This window comes from Chiloscyllium punctatum, chromosome 7, assembly GCF_047496795.1.
Source record: "Chiloscyllium punctatum isolate Juve2018m chromosome 7, sChiPun1.3, whole genome shotgun sequence".
Taxonomy (NCBI): Eukaryota; Metazoa; Chordata; class Chondrichthyes; order Orectolobiformes; family Hemiscylliidae; genus Chiloscyllium; species Chiloscyllium punctatum.
Genome location: NC_092745.1, coordinates 91,744,943 through 91,763,268, shown reverse-complemented (window position 1 = coordinate 91,763,268; position 18,326 = coordinate 91,744,943). Strand labels below are relative to the sequence as shown.

The following is an 18,326-nucleotide window of genomic DNA, read 5'->3' as shown; positions in this document are numbered from 1 at the left end:
TGATGAAAGTAAACAAACCACTAACCTAAATTTTACTTGGAAAGTATAAAGGATAATAGCAGAAAAGTTATTTTTTTAAAAATGTGAAGACTGCAAGTGTAAACAGTGAATGAAGTCTTGGTGTATCTTATTCATTATAATTCTAATTTTATTGTATATATTCATTTGTATTTAGAGCATAAAATAAACTTGAGTTCTATCTCAATAAAAGGTGAATAAATGATATACAGTTTGTTCCACTTCTTCAACCATTTTTATTGCAGTAGGAAGGCATAACCAAGCCGAAGAAAATATAGTGTCACAGGGAATGAATTAGTGGACTTCACAGGATAGGAATGCTAACACAAAAAAAAATTGTTAAAAAGTGGTGTAAACTTGAAAAAGGTAGCATTATATGTCACAGCATTTGGAGTTAAATTATAATTCGTCTTTTCGTTTCACGATGAGTTGCCTCACTAACGTTGCAATTTTTGGCTTTATTTCTGCAACTGAAACAGATGTTTCCCAAACATCCACCACTTCACCATTTGCATCCACAAGATACTTCCAGAAATTCCAGTTTGGTTCCTTTCCAGACGAGTCTACAATTAAATGCACAAACAATTTTTCTTACAATTAAGGTAATAATCTTCACATTTACCGTACCCAAATTTTGAAAAAAATATTGTATGGTAGTTTTCAATTTTTAAAAATTGGCATTTATATATCACCTGCAATGAAGTAAAGTTTGTTATAGACCAGACCAAACCCTCTGCAAATATATCAAGGAGATAGCCTAGACTGTAAATTTTATCTTATTTAAAGGTTCTGTATTCCAGTTTGTAAGCAAAACACACTTTATTCTTACCCCCAGTTAAAATAACTCGATTGGAAAACTTAACAGAGTAATAGATTATTTAACTACTAAACAGCAATTGTTCTAACACAGTAACATCCCATAAGCACACTCATAGCAAATGCAAAGTCAGTAAAATAGATTTTCTCACATGCAATACTGGCAGCAGAGAGAACTCCAGCTGTTAGCTGTAGCAGAGAGAAAGATATAGCAACTTACACAATCAGCTTCAAAATCTCAGCAACTACTCAAAGCTCAACTAAAACCCTGTTTGTGTGGGAACATGATGCCATCCATTCAGGCTGCTTCTATGGTTCTAACTTAAAAAAGAAACCCAAGGCCTCACAAGGTCTTCACTTTATTGACTTTGAATAGACACCATAGCTCCTATTGCTTAAAATCTCTCCAAAAAAATACCCAGGACAAAATACACTTCTTAAAGATCACAAGTTTGACACTGAGCCAATTAAGATTTTTAAAACTTTACCTATTTGTTTTGTGGAATGTAACCATCACTGGCTGACCAGCTTTTATTGCCCATCCCTAGTTGCACTTGAGAGGGTGGTGATGAGCTGCCTTTTTGAACCACAGCAGTCCACCTGCTATGGGTTGATCCACAATGTCATTAGGGAGGGAATTCCAGGATTTTGACCTAGTGACAGTGAAGGAATACCGACATATTTCCAAGTCAGGATGGTGTATGGCTTGGAGAGGAACTTTAAAGAGGCAGTGTTCCCATATATCTGCTGCCCTTGTCCTTCTAGATGGAAGTCGTTGTGGGTTTGGAAGGTGCTGTCTGAGGATCTTTGGTGCATTTCTGCTGTGCATCTTACAGACAGTACACACTGCTACTACCGAATGTTGGTAGTGGAGGGAGTGGATGCTTGTGGATACAGTGTCAATCAAGCAGGCTACTTTGTTCTGGATGGTGTCAAGCTTCTTGAATGTTGTGGGGCTGCACTCATCCAGGCAAGTGGGGAGTATTCCATCACAGTCCTGACTTATTTAGATGGTGAACAGGCTTTAGGAGTCAGGAGGTGAGTTATTTACCACAGTATTCGTAGCTTCTGGCCTGCTCCCGTAGCCGTAGCATTTAGGTGGTGAGTCCAGTTGAGTTTCTGATCAATGATAACTTCCAGGATGTTGATGGTGTGGGATTCAGTGATGGTAACATCATTGAATGTAAAGGGACAGTGGTTAGATCGTCTCTTGTTGGGGATGGTCACTGCCTGGCATTTGTGTGGCGTGATTGTAACTTGCCACTTGTCACCCAAGGCTGGATATTGTCCAGATCTTGTTGCATTTGGACACAAACTGCTTCATTATCAGTGGAGTTGCGAATGATGCTGAACATTATGCAATCATCAGCGAACATCCCACTTCTGACTTTGTGATGAAGGGAAGGTCATTGATGAAGCAGCCACTTATGTGGCTGTTTGGGCTTAGAACATTACCCTGAGGAACTCCTGCAGAGATGTCCTGGAGCTGAGTACCATGACCATCTTCCTATGTGTCAGGTATGACTCTAACCACTGGAGATTTTCCCCTGGTATTCATTGCTTCCAGTTTTGCTAGCGTTCCATAATGGCACACTCAGTTGAATGCAGCCTTGATGTCAAAGGCTGTCCGCTTACCTCACCTCTGGAATTCAGCTCTTTTGTCCATGTTTACACCAAGGCTGTAATGAAGTTAGGAGTTGAGTAGCCCTGGAGAAACCCAAACTGGCGTTACTGAGCAGGTTATTGCTGAGCAGATGCTGCTTGATAGCACTGTTCCACCTTCCATCACTTTACTAATGATCGATAGTAAACTGATAGGGCAGATAACAAGGAGTGTCCTGGTCAAAATAACTTAATCAAGTATGTTTTGAGGAGTATCTTAAAGAAAGAGAGACAAAGAGGTAGTGATACCTATGGAGGGAATGCTGGAACTTTGGCCCAAGGCAGTTGAAGACACAATCTTAGGGCTGGAGATGTGCAAGGGACCAGAACTGGTAAGCAAGGATCACAGTCAGGTGTAAGATTGAAGAAGGTTACTAAGCTGAGAGGTAATGTCATGAAGGTATTTGAAAACAAGAATGAGAATTTTAAAATTGACCCTGCTGCCTGATTTGGAGACAACTGCAGGTCATGAGTGATGAGTGAATGGAATTTAGTGCGCGTTAGGATAGGGTAGCGTCATTTTATATGAAAGTAGGTTCAAGGAGGGGAGAAGGTGGGAGGCCATCCAACAAAACACTGTCAAGACTAGAGGTAACAAAGGCATGGAGGAGTGTTTCTGCAGCAGTTAACACCAACAACAGTGGTGATGGGCAGCGTTACAGAGATGGAGCAACCTTGATGATGGAAAAGCTATCGAGTTAGAAGTTCAATTCAGGGTCAAACATGATGGCAAGACTACAAACAATTTGGCTCATTCCCAAATAGGTTCATGGAGTTAGCAGATGTCAGATATTTTGGGGTTCTTTTACACAAAATTCATCCCCAGTACAGTACAGTATGTGTAACATAGTTTTTCACCTTGTGTCTGCTATAAACTAATTGAGAGATTTATTGTAATGATTAAAGAACAATTTTATTATTGCTGCATTATATGACTTTGAGGATGGTAGGAAGTGAACTTAATAAACTTTATTTTCTTGATTAGCAAGCGCTATGTTTCCATGTTTCACTTTTTAGTCCATCCCTATTTTGTTTTACACAAGACCAGTTTTAATTCCCTTCATTTTCTTCTTTGCTCCTGCAATGTGGACAACTCCAATGCAATACAAGTTTAAACAATATTGTTATCATTTGGGAATGTGAATTCTAAGGAGGAAGTATTTTTTTTGTTTTAGCTTTAGCTCAATGAAGAGAATTTGTCTTTCTTGAAAGTAATTTTTTTCTAAAGGGACTTCAAAATAGTCTTTCCAAAAAAAAATTAGGTTAGACGACTAGCAAGTTGCTTGATGAATTAATTGGTGAAAATGTTTACAAAGTAGAATTTTTATAACAGATAAAAAGACAGAGAGAGACAACAAGGCTTCAGTTGAAAAAATATTCATATCACCGAAGAGTAGTTTTTAATTTGTGACAATCTTCACGCTAACAGAAGTGGAAAGCAGACGCCAGGCTATCAAAGCTAGAAATAAATCTTAAACTATTTTGTTTAGCCATTCAAATAGACAGGGTTTCCTTAAAGTTCAGTTCGGAAACTTCAGTGAATTAGCTGGTGTCTGTGTATCTTGAGGACCCCCAGAAAAAATCAAACTTGGTGAATGGACAGGAAGTCTGAAAGTAAATACTTATGGACAAATTGATACAAGTTAACACAAGTTGATAAAAAATTAAAGATTTAAGGTGCAAATGATACCTCACCAGGGTTGAGTATCTGTAAACAATATTGCTGGGAAAAGAGTTGAATTTTCCTTTTTGCTGATTAAGATCTTTTCAAATTATCTTACGACCTTTTTTTGCATTAAACATTGCTCCTTTGTTAAAAGTGCTTTGACAATCTCATTTCAATGTGTTTAGTGATTAATCACCTTTAGTAAATAAAATTGCAAAATAAAACTTATGACCAATCATCCATGCATCCGAGGCAGCGTCCAAGGAGCAAGAGATTACTGCCTGACTGGCCATGCTTTCCCAGCACCACACTCTCGACTCTGATCTCCAACAACTGCAGCCCTCACTTCCTCCTTGATTGATAATAAGTTTTATTTTGAAATTTGTTTACTAAGGGTGATTAATCGCTGTACACATTCACATGAGATTGCCAAAGCACTTTTAATAAAGGAGCAAAGCTTCATGCAAAAAAGGCTATAAGATAATTTGAAAAGATCTTAATCAGCAAAAAGAAAACTTCAACTCTTTTCCCAGCAATATTGTATTTCAGATACTCAACCTCGGTATCATTCACACCTTAAAGGGCTTATGACTGAAACGTCAATTCTCCTGCTGAGAATGCGGCCTGACCAGCTGTGCTGTTCCAGCAGCACACTCTAAACTTATTATCAATCAAGCCAGGTTTAACTCTTGCATCTGACTTATCCAGTATTATGATCAGCTGAGATCATACCACGAACAAGTCTCTATTTTTACCTTTTACTGGTTGCCAAGAATGTCAAGTTACAGTGGCCTTTTTATCCCTCCCTTGCTCTATCAATTTTTATGTCTACTTAAGTTTCATTCTAAGTTAAAGAAATTGAACTGAGGATCTGAATATTAAATGACTATTTTAAAATTGCTATTTTGCTCAGTTAATATTTTAGCATCTTCTAAAATACTTCCTTTAGAAATATTTATTTTTCCTGGCAAGGACAGAAATTTAATGAACTTGACTTTCTATATAAGAACAAACTATTAGAAAGCAATAAAGTTTCCAAATGAACTTGAAGATAAATGAAGTACTGTAGAATCATAAGGTTTGAATACATTTGGTAGGAATCTCTGGCTGTAGAAAACAGGCCCCTTCTGATTAACAGATTCACTGAGGTTCTGGATTAGTGGTGCTGGAAGAGCACAGCAGTTCAGGCAGCATCTAAGTAGCTTCGAAATCGACGTTTTGGGCAAAATCCCTTCATCAGGAATAAACCTAGATTTTTACCTAGATTCACTGAGATGGTGATCACCTTACACTTGTAAGGAGCTAGGCAGCTAAAGAGCTGAGTTACTGGAAACTTGATTGAAAGAGGCCTTACAGGTAAGACTGATGAACTCGGCATGGTTGGGGACATGGGACTGGGATATCATAGCAATTTCTGGATTAGTGGTGCTGGAAAAGCACAGCAGTTCAGGCAGCATCCAAGTTGCTTCGAAATTGACGTTTCGGGCAAAAGCCCTTCATCAGGAATAAAGGCAGTGAGCCTGAAGCGTGGAGAGATAAGCTAGAGGAGGGTGGGGGTGGGGAGAAAGTAGCATAGAGTACAATGGGTGAGTGGGGGAGGGGATGAAGGTGATAGGTCAAGGAGGAGAGGGTGGAGTGGATAGGTGGAAAAGAAGGTAGGCAGGTAGGACAAGTCCGGACAAGTCATGGGGACAGTTACTGAGCTGGAAGTTTAGAACTAGGGTGAGGTGGGGGAAGGGGAAATGAGGAAACTGTTGAAGTCCACATTGATGCCCTGGGGTTGAAGTGTTCCGAGGCGGAAGATGAACATAGAACATAGAACATAGAAACTTACAGCACAGAACAGGCCCTTCGGTCCACGATGTTGTGCCGAACTTCTATCCTAGATTAAGCACCCATCCATGTACCTATCCAAATGCCGCTTAAAGGTCGCCAATGATTCTGACTCTACCACTCCCACGGGCAGCGCATTCCATGCCCCCACCACTCTCTGGGTAAAGAACCCACCCCTGACATCTCCCCTATACCTTCCACCCTTCACCTTAAATTTATGTCCCCTTGTAACACTCTGTTGTACCCGGGGAAAAAGTTTCTGACTGTCTACTCTATCTATTCCTCTGATCATCTTATAAACCTCTATCAAGTCACCCCTCATCCTTCGCCGTTCCAATGAGAAAAGGCCGAGAACTCTCAACCTATCCTCGTACGACCTATTCTCCATTCCAGGAAACATCCTGGTAAATCTTCTCTGCACCCTCTCCAAAGCTTCCACATCTTTCCTAAAGTGAGGCGACCAGAACTGCACACAGTACTCCAACTGTGGCCTAACCAAAGTCCTGTACAGCTGCAACATCACTTCACGACTCTTGAATTCAATCCCTCTGCTAATGAACGATAATACACCATAGGCCTTCTTACAAATTCTATCCACCTGAGTGGCAACTTTCAAAGATCTATGTACATAGACCCCAAGATCCCTCTGTTCCTCCACCTGACTAAGAACCCTACCATTAACCCTGTATTCCGCATTCTTATTTGTTCTTCCAAAATGGACAACCTCACACTTGGCAGGGTTGAACTCCATCTGCCACTCCTCAGCCCAGCTCTGCATCATATCTAAGTCCCTTTGCAAACGACAAATGCCCTCCTCACTGTCCACAACTCCACCTATCTTCGTATCATCTGCAAATTTACTGACCCACCCTTCGACTCCCTCATCCAAGTCATTAATAAAAATTACAAACAGCAGAGGACCCAGAACTGATCCCTGCAGAACTCCACTTGTAACTGGACTCCAGGCTGAATATTTACCATCTACCGCCACTCTCTGACTTCGACCGGTTAGCCAGTTTTCTATCCAATTGGCCAAATTTCCCTCTATCCCATGCCTCCTGACTTTCCGCATAAGCCTACCATGGGGAACCTTATCAAATGCCTTACTAAAATCCATGTACACTACATCCACTGCTCTACCCTCCTCCACATGCTTGGTCACCTCCTCGAAGAATTCAATAAGACTTGTAAGGCAAGACCTACCCTTCACAAATCCGTGCTGGCTGTCCCTAATCAAGCAGTGTCTTTCCAGATACTCATAAATCCTATCCCTCAGTACCCTTTCCATTACTTTGCCTACCACAGAAGTAAGACTAACTGGCCTGTAATTCCCGGGGTTATCCCTATTCCCTTTTTTGAACAGGGGCACAACATTCGCTACTCTCCAGTCCCCTGGTACCACCCCCGTTGACAGTGAAGACGAGAAGATCATTGCCAACGGTACTGCAATTTCCTCTCTTGCTTCCCACATAATCCTAGGATATATCCCGTCAGGCCCAGGGGACTTGTCTATCCTCAAGTTGTTCAAAATGTCCAACACATCTTCCTTCCTAACAAGTATCTCTTCTAGCTTACCAGTCCGTTTCACACTCTCCTCTTGCACAATACGGTTCCGCTCGTTCGTAAATACTGAAGAGAAGTACTTGTTCAAGACCTCTCCTATCTCTTCCGACTCAACACACAATCTCCCACTACTGTCCTTGATCGGACCTACCCTTGTTCTCGTCATTCTCAGGTTTCTCACATACGCATAAAATGCCTTGGGGTTATCCTTGATCCTATCCGCCAAGGATTTTTCATGCCTTCTCTTAGCTCTCCTAATCCCTTTCTTCAGGTCCCTTCTGGCTATCCTGTATCCCTCCACTGCTCTGTCTGAACCCTGTTTCCTAAACCTTATGTAAGCCTCCTTCTTCCTCTTTACTAGACATTCAACCTCCCTCGTCAACCAAGGCTCTCTCACACGACCATTTCTTTCCTGCCTGATAGGTACATACATATCAAGGACACGTCGTATCCGCTCCTTGAAAAAGTTCCACATTTCCACCACATCCTTCCCTGACAGCCTATGCTCCCAACGTATGCTCCTCATGAGGCATTCTTCCTCCCGGCGTCTGGTGGTGAGGGAGTGGCAGTGAAGGAGGCCCAGGACCGCCATGTCCTCGGCAGAGTGGGAGGGGGAGTTGAAATGTTGGGCCACGGGGCGGTGTGGTTGATTGGTGCGGGTGTCCCGGAGATGTTCCCTAAAGCGCACTTACAGAGACGTGGCTCAGGGGTGGACAGGACTGGCAGTTTATTGTTCCAGGATATAGATGCTGTAGGAAGGATAGAAAGAGGGGGGTCAAGAGGGGAGGGGGAGTTGTGTTTTTGATTAGGGATAACATTATGACTCCACCTAGGGAGGATATTCCTGGGAATACATCCAGGGAAGTTAGTTAGGTGGAACTGAGAAATAAGAAAGTGATGATCACCTTATTGGGGTTGCACTATAGACCCTCTAATCATCAGTGGAAAATTGAGAAATAAATTTGTAAGGGGATCTCAGTTATCTGGGAGAATCATAGGGTGGTTATGGTCGGGGATTTTAACTTTCCAAATATAGACTGGGACTGCCATAGTGTTAAGTGCTTGGATGGAAAGGAATTTGTTAAGTGAATACAAGAACATTTTCTTATTCAGTATGTGGACCAACCTACTACAGAAGGTGCAAAACATGACCTATTCTTGGGAAAAAAAGGCAAGGCAGGTGACTGAGGTGTCAGTGAGGGAGCAGTTTGGGGCCAGTGACCACATAATTCTATTAGTTTTAAAATAGTGATGGAAATGGATAGACTGGATCTAAAAGTTAAAGTTCTAAATTGGAGGAAGACCAATTTTGATGGTATTAGGCAAGAATTTTCAAAAGTTCATTGGGGATGGATTTTTGCAGGTAAAGTGATGGCTGGAAAATGGGAAGTCTTCAAAAATGAGATAACAAGAGTCCATAGAAAATATGTTCCTGTTAAGATGAAGGGCAAGGCTGGTAGGTGTAGGAAATGCTGGATAATGAGAGAAATTCAGGTTTTGATTAAGAATAAGAAGGAAGCATAAATCAGGCATAGACAGCAGAGATCGAATGAATCCCTAGAACAGCATAAAGGCAATAAGAGTATACTTAAGAGGGAAATCAGGAGTGCAAAAAGGGGACATCAGATAGCTTTGACAAATAGGGTTAAGGGGAATTTGAAGGGATTCTACAAATACATTAAGGATGAAAGGGCAACTAGGTAGAGAATAGGGCTCCTTAAAGATCAGCAATGCTGATGGGTAAAACTGCAGGAAATGTCAGACATACTGAACGAGTACTTTGCAGCCATGTTTACTGTGGAGAAAGATATGGAAAATACAGTATGTGGGGAAATAAATGGCGACATCTTGAAAAATGTCCATATCACAGAGGAGGAAGTGCTGGATGTCTTAGAACACATAAAGGTGGATAAATCCCTGGCACCTGATCAGGTATACCCTTGAACTCTATGGTAGGCAGGTTGTTAAAGGGAAGCCTGAGGGATAGGATTTACATGTATCTGAAAAGGCAAGGACTGATTAGGGATAGTCAACATGGTTTTGTGCATGCAAAATTGAGTCTCATTAACTTAATTGAGTTTTTTGATGAAGTAATGAAGAGGATTGATGAGGGCAGAGAGGTTGATGTGACCTATGTGGACTTCAGTAAGGCATTCAACAAAATTCCTCATTATAGTCTGTTTAGAAAGATTAGATCATGTGGAACAGAGGGAGAACTAGCTATTTGGATACAGAACTGGCTTAAAGGTGTAGTAGTGGAGAATTGCTTTTCAGACTGGAAGCCTGTGACCAGTGGTGTGCCACAAGGATTGGTGCTGGGTCGACTGCTTTTCATCAATTATATAAATGATCTGGATGTGAACAGGAGGTATGGTTAGTAAGTTTGCAGGTGACACCAAAATTGGACGTGTAGAGGGTAATGAAGTGTGTTACCTCAGAGTACAAAGGTTTTTCACCAATAATCACAATGTACATCTAAAACATCAACATATATATCTGCTGGTCAAATATTCTCATTCAAAGTTAGAGGAATTTCTGTTGATTTGTTAACTTTAGCTCTTGATCTGACTTCCTGTCATTCAGATTTCAATTTAATACCTCTATTCTGAAGGACTGTCATGCTTCCTTATTATATTGAAATAGTCTAAGTGCATGCACCAGCACTCTCCACCTCACAAGTAAATTAAGAAACTGCCCAGTCCTTTTGTGTCAGTATTGGTTCACCTTTTCCCCTCTCTCTCTTTGATCAATCCTACAGTAAGGCTTACCTACCTCCTCGCTCCAATTCTGATTGGTCTCAACCCAACCCAAAATTATTAACATATCTTTTCTCTTATCTTGTATCCAGTTGTGTAATATGTTTTGCTTTAATTTAACATTTCTATCCACACCTACGTTTGGTGCTTCATAAAACTAGGAATTTAAGCCAGCTACACGAAACATTACTAAAACAGAATACTGTAAGGGACTGGGATTGAGCCCAATTGAATTGAAATCTTACAAGCCAGACTTTCAAGTTTTGGAATGGAGAGCAGCTATCTTACATGAAGTCACGCAGAATAGAAACATGCCTCTTGCATAAACATTATACAAGATACAAGATAATATTTCTGTTGGAATACTCTACAGAGTTACAGGGCTTCCTGATATTTAGTCTTGACCCACAGATAAGAAAAGGATCACTTGAGCAAGGTACCAGAGATTCTGATGTTTGGGACTGTCAACAAAACACGAAATATTACCAACAAGTATTCAGATTAACCAGAACCATTTTAAATATTTAGATAATTAGGAAACTAGCAAAATGTTACTGGAAATTTGCATTATGAATTCTGATGTCTTCTTATTTCAGAGAAACTTCTGCATATTTTGTATAGTGCAGGTAGATTCTTTTGATAATCTATTTTATATTCAAGTGAATAGTCATTCCTAAATTTTGAAAAATCTCATTCTTACCTGTTAAATATTTGAATGCTGCATTTACACCAGGACCTTTGACATTGATCTTACTGAACATTGGAAAGGAAACTCCATAGGTCCTTCGCACAAACCTTTCAATCTCTTGGTCAGAACCTGGCTCTTGATTCCCAAACTGATTACAGGGGAATCCCAGGACATTAAAATGCATTGGTCCCAGTTCCTGCTGTAATTGTTGTAGGTCTTTGTAGTGATTTTCTGTGAAGCCACACTCACTGGCAACATTAACAACTAATGAGATCTGAAAAATGAGAAGGATACACAACAAATGCAATTTAGGTTTAACAAAAACAAAAGGAATACCACAGCAATGACACATACGCATTTTATTTCCTAAATGTCAACAAAAGTCCCCAAAAAATCTTTTCTTGCAGAAGTGTCCAACCAGGTTGCCTCTATGGGGCCATGTAATTGTGAGGAGGAAGTGAGGACTGCAGATGCTAGAGCTCAGAGTCAAGAGTGTGGTGCTGGAAAAGCACAGCAGGTCAGGCAGCATCCGAGGAGCAGGAGAATCAATGTTTTGGGCATAAGCCCTTCATCAGCAATCATGTAATTGTGAGGTATGGAAACTTGTAGATAACTGTGGCATTCCTACCCTATAATTGTGAAATGGTGACACTGAGAATTTCTTTAGTCATCGAGACCTGCAGCACAAAAATAGGCCTTTTGGCCCATTGCATCCATGCAGGTGATAATCATTAAATTATCATTTTGAAAGAGATCTAGGAAATAAAAGATCTAAATCATCACATGACAGATTACAAAAAAATCCGGTGTAAATATCTGCACTTACACTGCAGTATTGACAAAGTTTGACATCAATACAGAGCTCATTAAGGAAAATTGGATAGAATTGCTACTTTCAAGACCAATCTATAAAGGAATTCTTCTGGTGCATCTAGAGGCAGGAATACTGCATCAACATACACAAATAATGTGGAACTCAGACACAGAAAGACCATCTGGTGAAGCAAGCTTTCCTACAGTTTGGTGATGCAGAAAACATCTGGGTTGGGCACCCTCTACCTACTAGCAGCCCTGTAATCTGCTGGAAGGAGCTAAAGACTCACAGAAAAAAAGGTAACTTTGGAGGAACAAAATTGAAGCTCCTCTCTGGCCACTTCATATGATCAAACTAATCCATCAGACCATGTTAATAATGGTTGTATTACCTAGTATATAAAAGACATAAAATGCAACCACCAACTTGGGATGGTGAGGAGAATTGTAGTACAAACTGAATGTTAGTTTGAGGAAATTGAGCACTTGTGAAACTTTTACAATATCCACATTTCTATAAGATAATAAATTAAATTGGAAAAAGGGATGGACTAGCAGACTCAATTTTAAGAAACTGACAATTGGGAGCAGTATATCAAGATACCACCAATCCTGATATTGACTATTGCTAGGTCAGAGGGTTGGTTAGCTCAGTTGGTTTTATGACTGGTTTACAATGCAGGATGATGCCAATAGCATGGCTTCAAATCCTGAACTAGCTTAGTTCAATATGAAGGATTCTCCTTCTCAAGTTCTCCCCTTGCCTGAGGATTGTTGTCCCTCAGGTTAAATCACTGTCAGTTGTCTCTCTAATGACAGTGCAGCCCTCTGGTCTGGTAAGACTATGGCGACTTTATTGACAGGTTATTGTTTTACAAAACTTTACATTTCACCTAAACATGTTTCAAACTATGGTGTTTCCTACATGCTGTATTTGAAAATGTCCCTGATCAGGTCATCTGTAGTTTTCTCCATCAACATGTTTGGAACAGTTAGAGCAGGCCACTTTCCTTCTCTTTGAAGCTGAATTCTCAGTGTTGGGAAGTGATAGAAACCTTTAAAGGCTGTTTCTGCACATTACAAGCTCAACATTGCAGTTAAGTGGTACACCACTGAGTGAACATGCACTGAAAGCTAAGCCTCAATTATAGCACCTGCCTAGTTATGGTCATCTGACTGAAGCGCTTTTCTACTTAAGGTCACGTCTTTGTGAATGGCAGGTGAATCAATAATGATAAACATATAGAGGTGAGATACAAGCGTGGGGTTGTAAACTGCTCAGGAACTTTAACAGCTCATCAATAATGTGTAGGAAATAAACGTCATAATTCTCCAATATTTGAATAAAACCATAACAACTAATGGAAGCATCTTCTTGAGCTGTTTCCAAGACAACGTTTCACAGAGAGAAGAAAGCAACAAGCTTCCCATTATAGCCATTATCGAGCTAACCTTGAGCATCATCGAGCATAGATATGGTGGAAGTGAACAGATTAAAGGTATACAATCTGAATAATACCATTACTAGATTAGCACATGTTCTGAATATTAAAGTCAATAACATAACAAAAGATGAAGTGCAAAAAATCTTCTTCCAGGAATGTTGACTAGTCTTCATATGTCTTCCCTTTGTATTGACTACCTATTAGTCAAATGTTAATACGTATATAGTAAAATCCTGAAACAAATCTGCCCATTCATCTCCTCCTCCATCATTGACATATATTCAAACAGAAAATAAATCAAACTTCTATGAGGAATGCCCCTATCCAACATTTTACGATGTCATTTTTAACATAATATAAAATTCAGTAATTTTAAATGTACGGTTGATGAGGACAAAGTCAATATTTCTTTAAAGAATTTGCTCTTTTGGAAAATGGTGATTGAAAGCTTGACCATGTAGCCATTCTGATGTTTCAACTTTGTTGTTTTGCTTTAACTTCAAATGCAATTGATCAATTGTGCCCTCTTGTGGAAATGTAACAGTAAAATACTGTACTGTAACATAATTTTCTTAAGAGTGCTGGATAACTTGCAGTTATACAGTATTTTACTTGTCATGCTCTCAGGACATCCCACTATCTGCCAGGCTCAAACACCTTTCATTAAATTGGTGAGGCACCTGTCAAACATTTACATGACTAAGGAGCAGGAGTAGGTCATTTAGCCCCTTGAGCTTAGTCTACCATTTAATAAGAGCATGGCTGATTTGATTGTTACCTCAAATCTACTTATCCCTGTTCACCTTTCATCCCCTTGCTTATCAAGAATAAATCCACGTCAGCCTTAAAAATATTCAACAATTTTATTTTTATTGCCTTGCAAAAGAGAATTCTGAAGGCTCATGAGCCTTCTTTGTAAAAAAAATCTCATCCCTGTATTAAATGGGTAAATTCTTGATTTTTAAACATTTAATTCTCCCACATTCTAAATTCTCCCACTAGCAGAAACATTTTCTCCACACCTACCTTGTCAAGATGCCTCAAGATCTTATATGTTTACATCAAGTTGCCTTTTACACTTCTAGACTCTAGCAGAACATGCCTAGCCTGTGCATTTCCACATAAAGGCAACTCATTCATTCCAGGTATTATGCTGGTATAAACAAAGTACAATGAATGCTAGGGATATGAAGTTTTAAAAAGTGCTTTATAAACTTAACACGTCTGGCAGCACCTCTTAAGAGTCACTACACTTGAAACATTAATTCTGTTTCTCTCATTGCAAATGCTGCCAGACCATTGAGTTTCTCCAGCACTTTCTATTGTATTATTCTGTTAAATATTCTCTGACTGCTTCCAATGCATTTACATCTTTCTTTAGTGACTAATACTACACATAGTACTCCAGATGTGATTTCACCAGTGCCATGTACGACTTTTGTATTCAATTTCTCTTGCGATAAATGACAACATTTTATTAGTTTTCCTAACTACCTAACAAGGTCATATACTCAGTGTCTTTTTATAAATGGAGTGTGGATTTCCATTACACCAATAACAGCCTAACCATCTGTGCGGATGGCCTGATGTACATTTGCTAACAACTTCCATGATGTTATTATTGATCGTATTGTGAATTGTATTGTTCCAGAACACAATCCTCATGTATGCTCCTCTGTCTATTCAATTGCTGTGTCACGAAGTCATAAAGTTATAGAGTCATACAGTATGGAAAAAGACCCTTCGGTCTAACTCATCCATGCCAAACAAGCTTCCCAAATTAAACTAGTCACATTTGCCTGCATTTTGCCCATATCCCTGTAAACCTTTCCTATTCATGTACATGTCCAAATGTCTATTTAAATATTGTAACTGTACCCACATCTACTACTTTCCCTGGTAGTTCATTCCACATACATACCACAAGCTTGTTAAAAAGTTGCCCCTCATGAACTTTTTAAAACTTTCTTCTCTCACCTTAGAAACACTCCTCCTAGTTTTGAACTCCTCCACTGTAGGGAAAAGAGTCTTGCTATTCACATTATCGATGACCTCACGATTGTTTTAGCCCCTATTAGTTCACCCCTTAACCTCCTAGGCTCCAGTGAAAAAAATGTTCCAGCGTATCCAGCCTCTCTTTATAACTAAAACCCTCCAGTCCTGGGAACATCCTTGTAAATTTTTCTGCACTCTAATTTAATAATATCCTTCTTATAGCAGGTATTTAAGAAGACTGCCACAGGTTAATAATCACATTCTCCATTGATGGTGAAGCTGCAAATCTATTTCAATATCATTGATTATAAAACATCAATGATTAAAAAGTGCTTTGTTTCACCAAACCAGCAAAGAAATCCTCTGTATTTGTTTGCTGTTATAAAATGTAATCTACATAAATGTGCCAGAGAGAAGGTTCATTACAGTATTTATGTTTACACAAACTGTTTTGAAATAAAATCAAAGTTTTAATGCAATATTCTGTGTATGTCAAATTTTCAATGTAAACACTTTATTCACGCAAGGTCATTGTGAAAATTCGAGATGAGTCCGCAGCAAACTTCTAATCAGCCACAGAAATACTGTGAATTGGTGTGGTGATTTTGTGCACGCATATGTGATCCTCCACCTTGTGTTGGCCACAAACGGGGTCTTCATTTAAAGTGAATAAGGACAATAGATTTCGCTGAGGATAAGAAAGCTTTCATTATTTTATCAAAACTCTCTTAAATGGGGCCTGAGGCCCTATTTCAAATCTGCCTCAGGCCTCCCAGTTTACTTTCTCTTATCACTGCTGGTACTTTCTGTGGGATTCGGGCTCTGGCACAGATCGCCAAGAATGGCGTTTAGGTCAGTAAAGTTAAGTTGCTGCTTCCGACAGGATATTACTTCACTATCTTTCAGGGCTGGAGTAGGCTTCCGCACATCAGTTGCACTCCCTGGATTCACAAAACTTAGTCATCTCCAGAACTCCTTATCCCTATCTGACTGCACTTCACCATCATGCACCAATGCTTTCAGGTTTAGCAGTACTGGGAGAAGACTCCATTCCAATCTGATCTGCATCTAGCATCCCAACAACTTCTATGCCTGTTTGGATTTTCTCATCAGCTGGCACCAGGCTTGTGGATGTTGGGCCTTCCAGTAGTCGCATAGTCTCTTGATGCCTACATCAATTAGTTGAAGCTGTCTTGAAGTTCTCATTCAAGACAAACAGCAAAGGTGAAATCACACTTGTCTCTACCTCCTGCACCTGATTTGGGTTGCATTCATAAGTGCATCAGTGACTCTCAACTGAACTTTCATCCAAATAGCATAGCGAATTGGGGCAGAATACTGCCTTTGACTTGTGGTGTGGGCACTGTGTCAGCAACAGGCCCCTCCAACTAGGCAGAGGTGGATTCTGTCCTAAAGCTAATCTTCTAACTAAAAACGTTTAGCAGTTGCATTATTTTTGCCTGACCTGTACTGGATTTGGAATCAAACCCAAAGGGGGTCAGTGGCCCACTGGGTCTCTGATCCTCTAATGTTGGTGTACACTTGAAAGCATCTCTATGAATCTTTGTGTTGAGTCCTCTGAGGTTGAATGGATTCTAGATCATGGCTAATTATCTCCTGAATGTGATTTTCCTATGCTATTTCTATTAACTTTATTGTCATAAGTAAAGAGAAATGCATTGATTTCTTTCTTGATCCTCTCAACGACTGACCTCTCAAAACTCTCTGGGACAGAGAATTCCAAACTCCTCCTCAGCATAAGGGTCAGGCAATTTAAGGCTGCGATGAGATTAAGTACCTATTTCTGGAGTCAACTGCCCAGGAAATTTCCAGAATAATGAAAGCAAAGTAAATCAGGAAGAATATTTTAAATGCAGGAGAAAGGTTACAGCTGGGTTTAAGAAGGATAAGAAGAAGCATGAGGAAAAGATGGTAGGCTGCATTGAAGTAAAGAGTAAACTGTTCTTCAAACACATTCATAGTAAAAGATTAGTGAAGGATAGACTGGGGCCCATAGGGAACATTCATGGTCAGCTGCTATCTGAAGCAAAATATATGGCAGAAGTACCAAATGAATATTTTACTTCTGCCTTTACCAAATTAGAAGATGGTGACAATGGCCTAGTTGAAAATGTAGGTGTTGAGCAACTGAGCAGTATAGTGAAAGATGAAGAGGTATCAAAAAGGCTCACAGCACTCCAGGTAGAGAAGTCACCAGGCCTGAATGGGATACATCCTAGATTTCTAACAGAGACACCTGGTAGATAAATTTCAATGGACAGAAAGGTGAGATAATGCATTTTGGTAGTGGAAAACATGGAGAGACAATACTGTCTCAATGGTACAACTTTGAGGGGAGAACAGGAGCATTGGGATCTCAGGTAAAAGTGCAAATTCTCTGAAGGTGACCAAGCTAGTTGAAACAGTTGCTAAGAAAGCTTATAGGATCCTTAGGTTTATGAAGAGAGTATAAAAGCAAGGACGTGATGCTACACCTCTACAAATCATTGGTCAGCCACATTTGGAGTATTGTATTCAGTTCTAGTCAGCTTATCGAATGAAGAATGCCCTGGAGAGTGCAAAAGGTATTTATTAGAATGATGCCAGCAATGAGGGATTTTAGATAAAAGAAAAGATTAGAAAAATTGGGCTTATTCTCCATGGAGCAGAGAAGGTGACCTCATTGCGGTGTTAAAAATTATGAACAATTTTGACAGGGTAAAAGTTATGTCTCCACTAATTGGTATGTCAGTATCTAGGACTCACAATTTCAAAATTGTTAGCAAGAGAGCTAGGAGTGAGATGCAGAGAAATCTCAACTCAGAGCGTTGTTAGTGTTTGGAATGCACTGCCTGGGAAAATGATGGAGGCCATATGAGGTTTCAGAAGAGAGCTGGATATATATTTGAAAGTGAAGAACTGAGAGGACGATGGAGACAGGGCTAGAGGATGGGAGCTAGTATAAATACAATCCCATTCCAGCTAATTTTTCCAAACTTCCCAATCCAGCTAATTTTTCAAGTACTACCTTTTTATTGATACTAATTTCTTTTATCTCTTCAGTTACAAAA

General features: G+C 39.8%; 1 protein-coding gene across 3 annotated transcripts in view; it reads right to left on the bottom strand.

The window, feature by feature from the left end:
- Window positions 1–230: 230 nt before the first annotated feature.
- The window catches only part of gpx7 (glutathione peroxidase 7), a 31,577-nt gene continuing 13,481 nt past the window's right edge, over window positions 231–18,326 (bottom strand). For all 3 annotated transcript variants that reach the window (XM_072574317.1, XM_072574319.1, XM_072574316.1), the window contains exons 2-3: window positions 11,015–11,276; window positions 231–581 (exon numbers count right to left, since the gene is read on the bottom strand). In XM_072574317.1, the coding sequence (XP_072430418.1) occupies window positions 418–581; window positions 11,015–11,276 (426 nt within the window). In that variant the 3' untranslated portion in view covers window positions 231–417. The remainder of the gene's footprint in view (window positions 582–11,014; window positions 11,277–18,326) is intronic.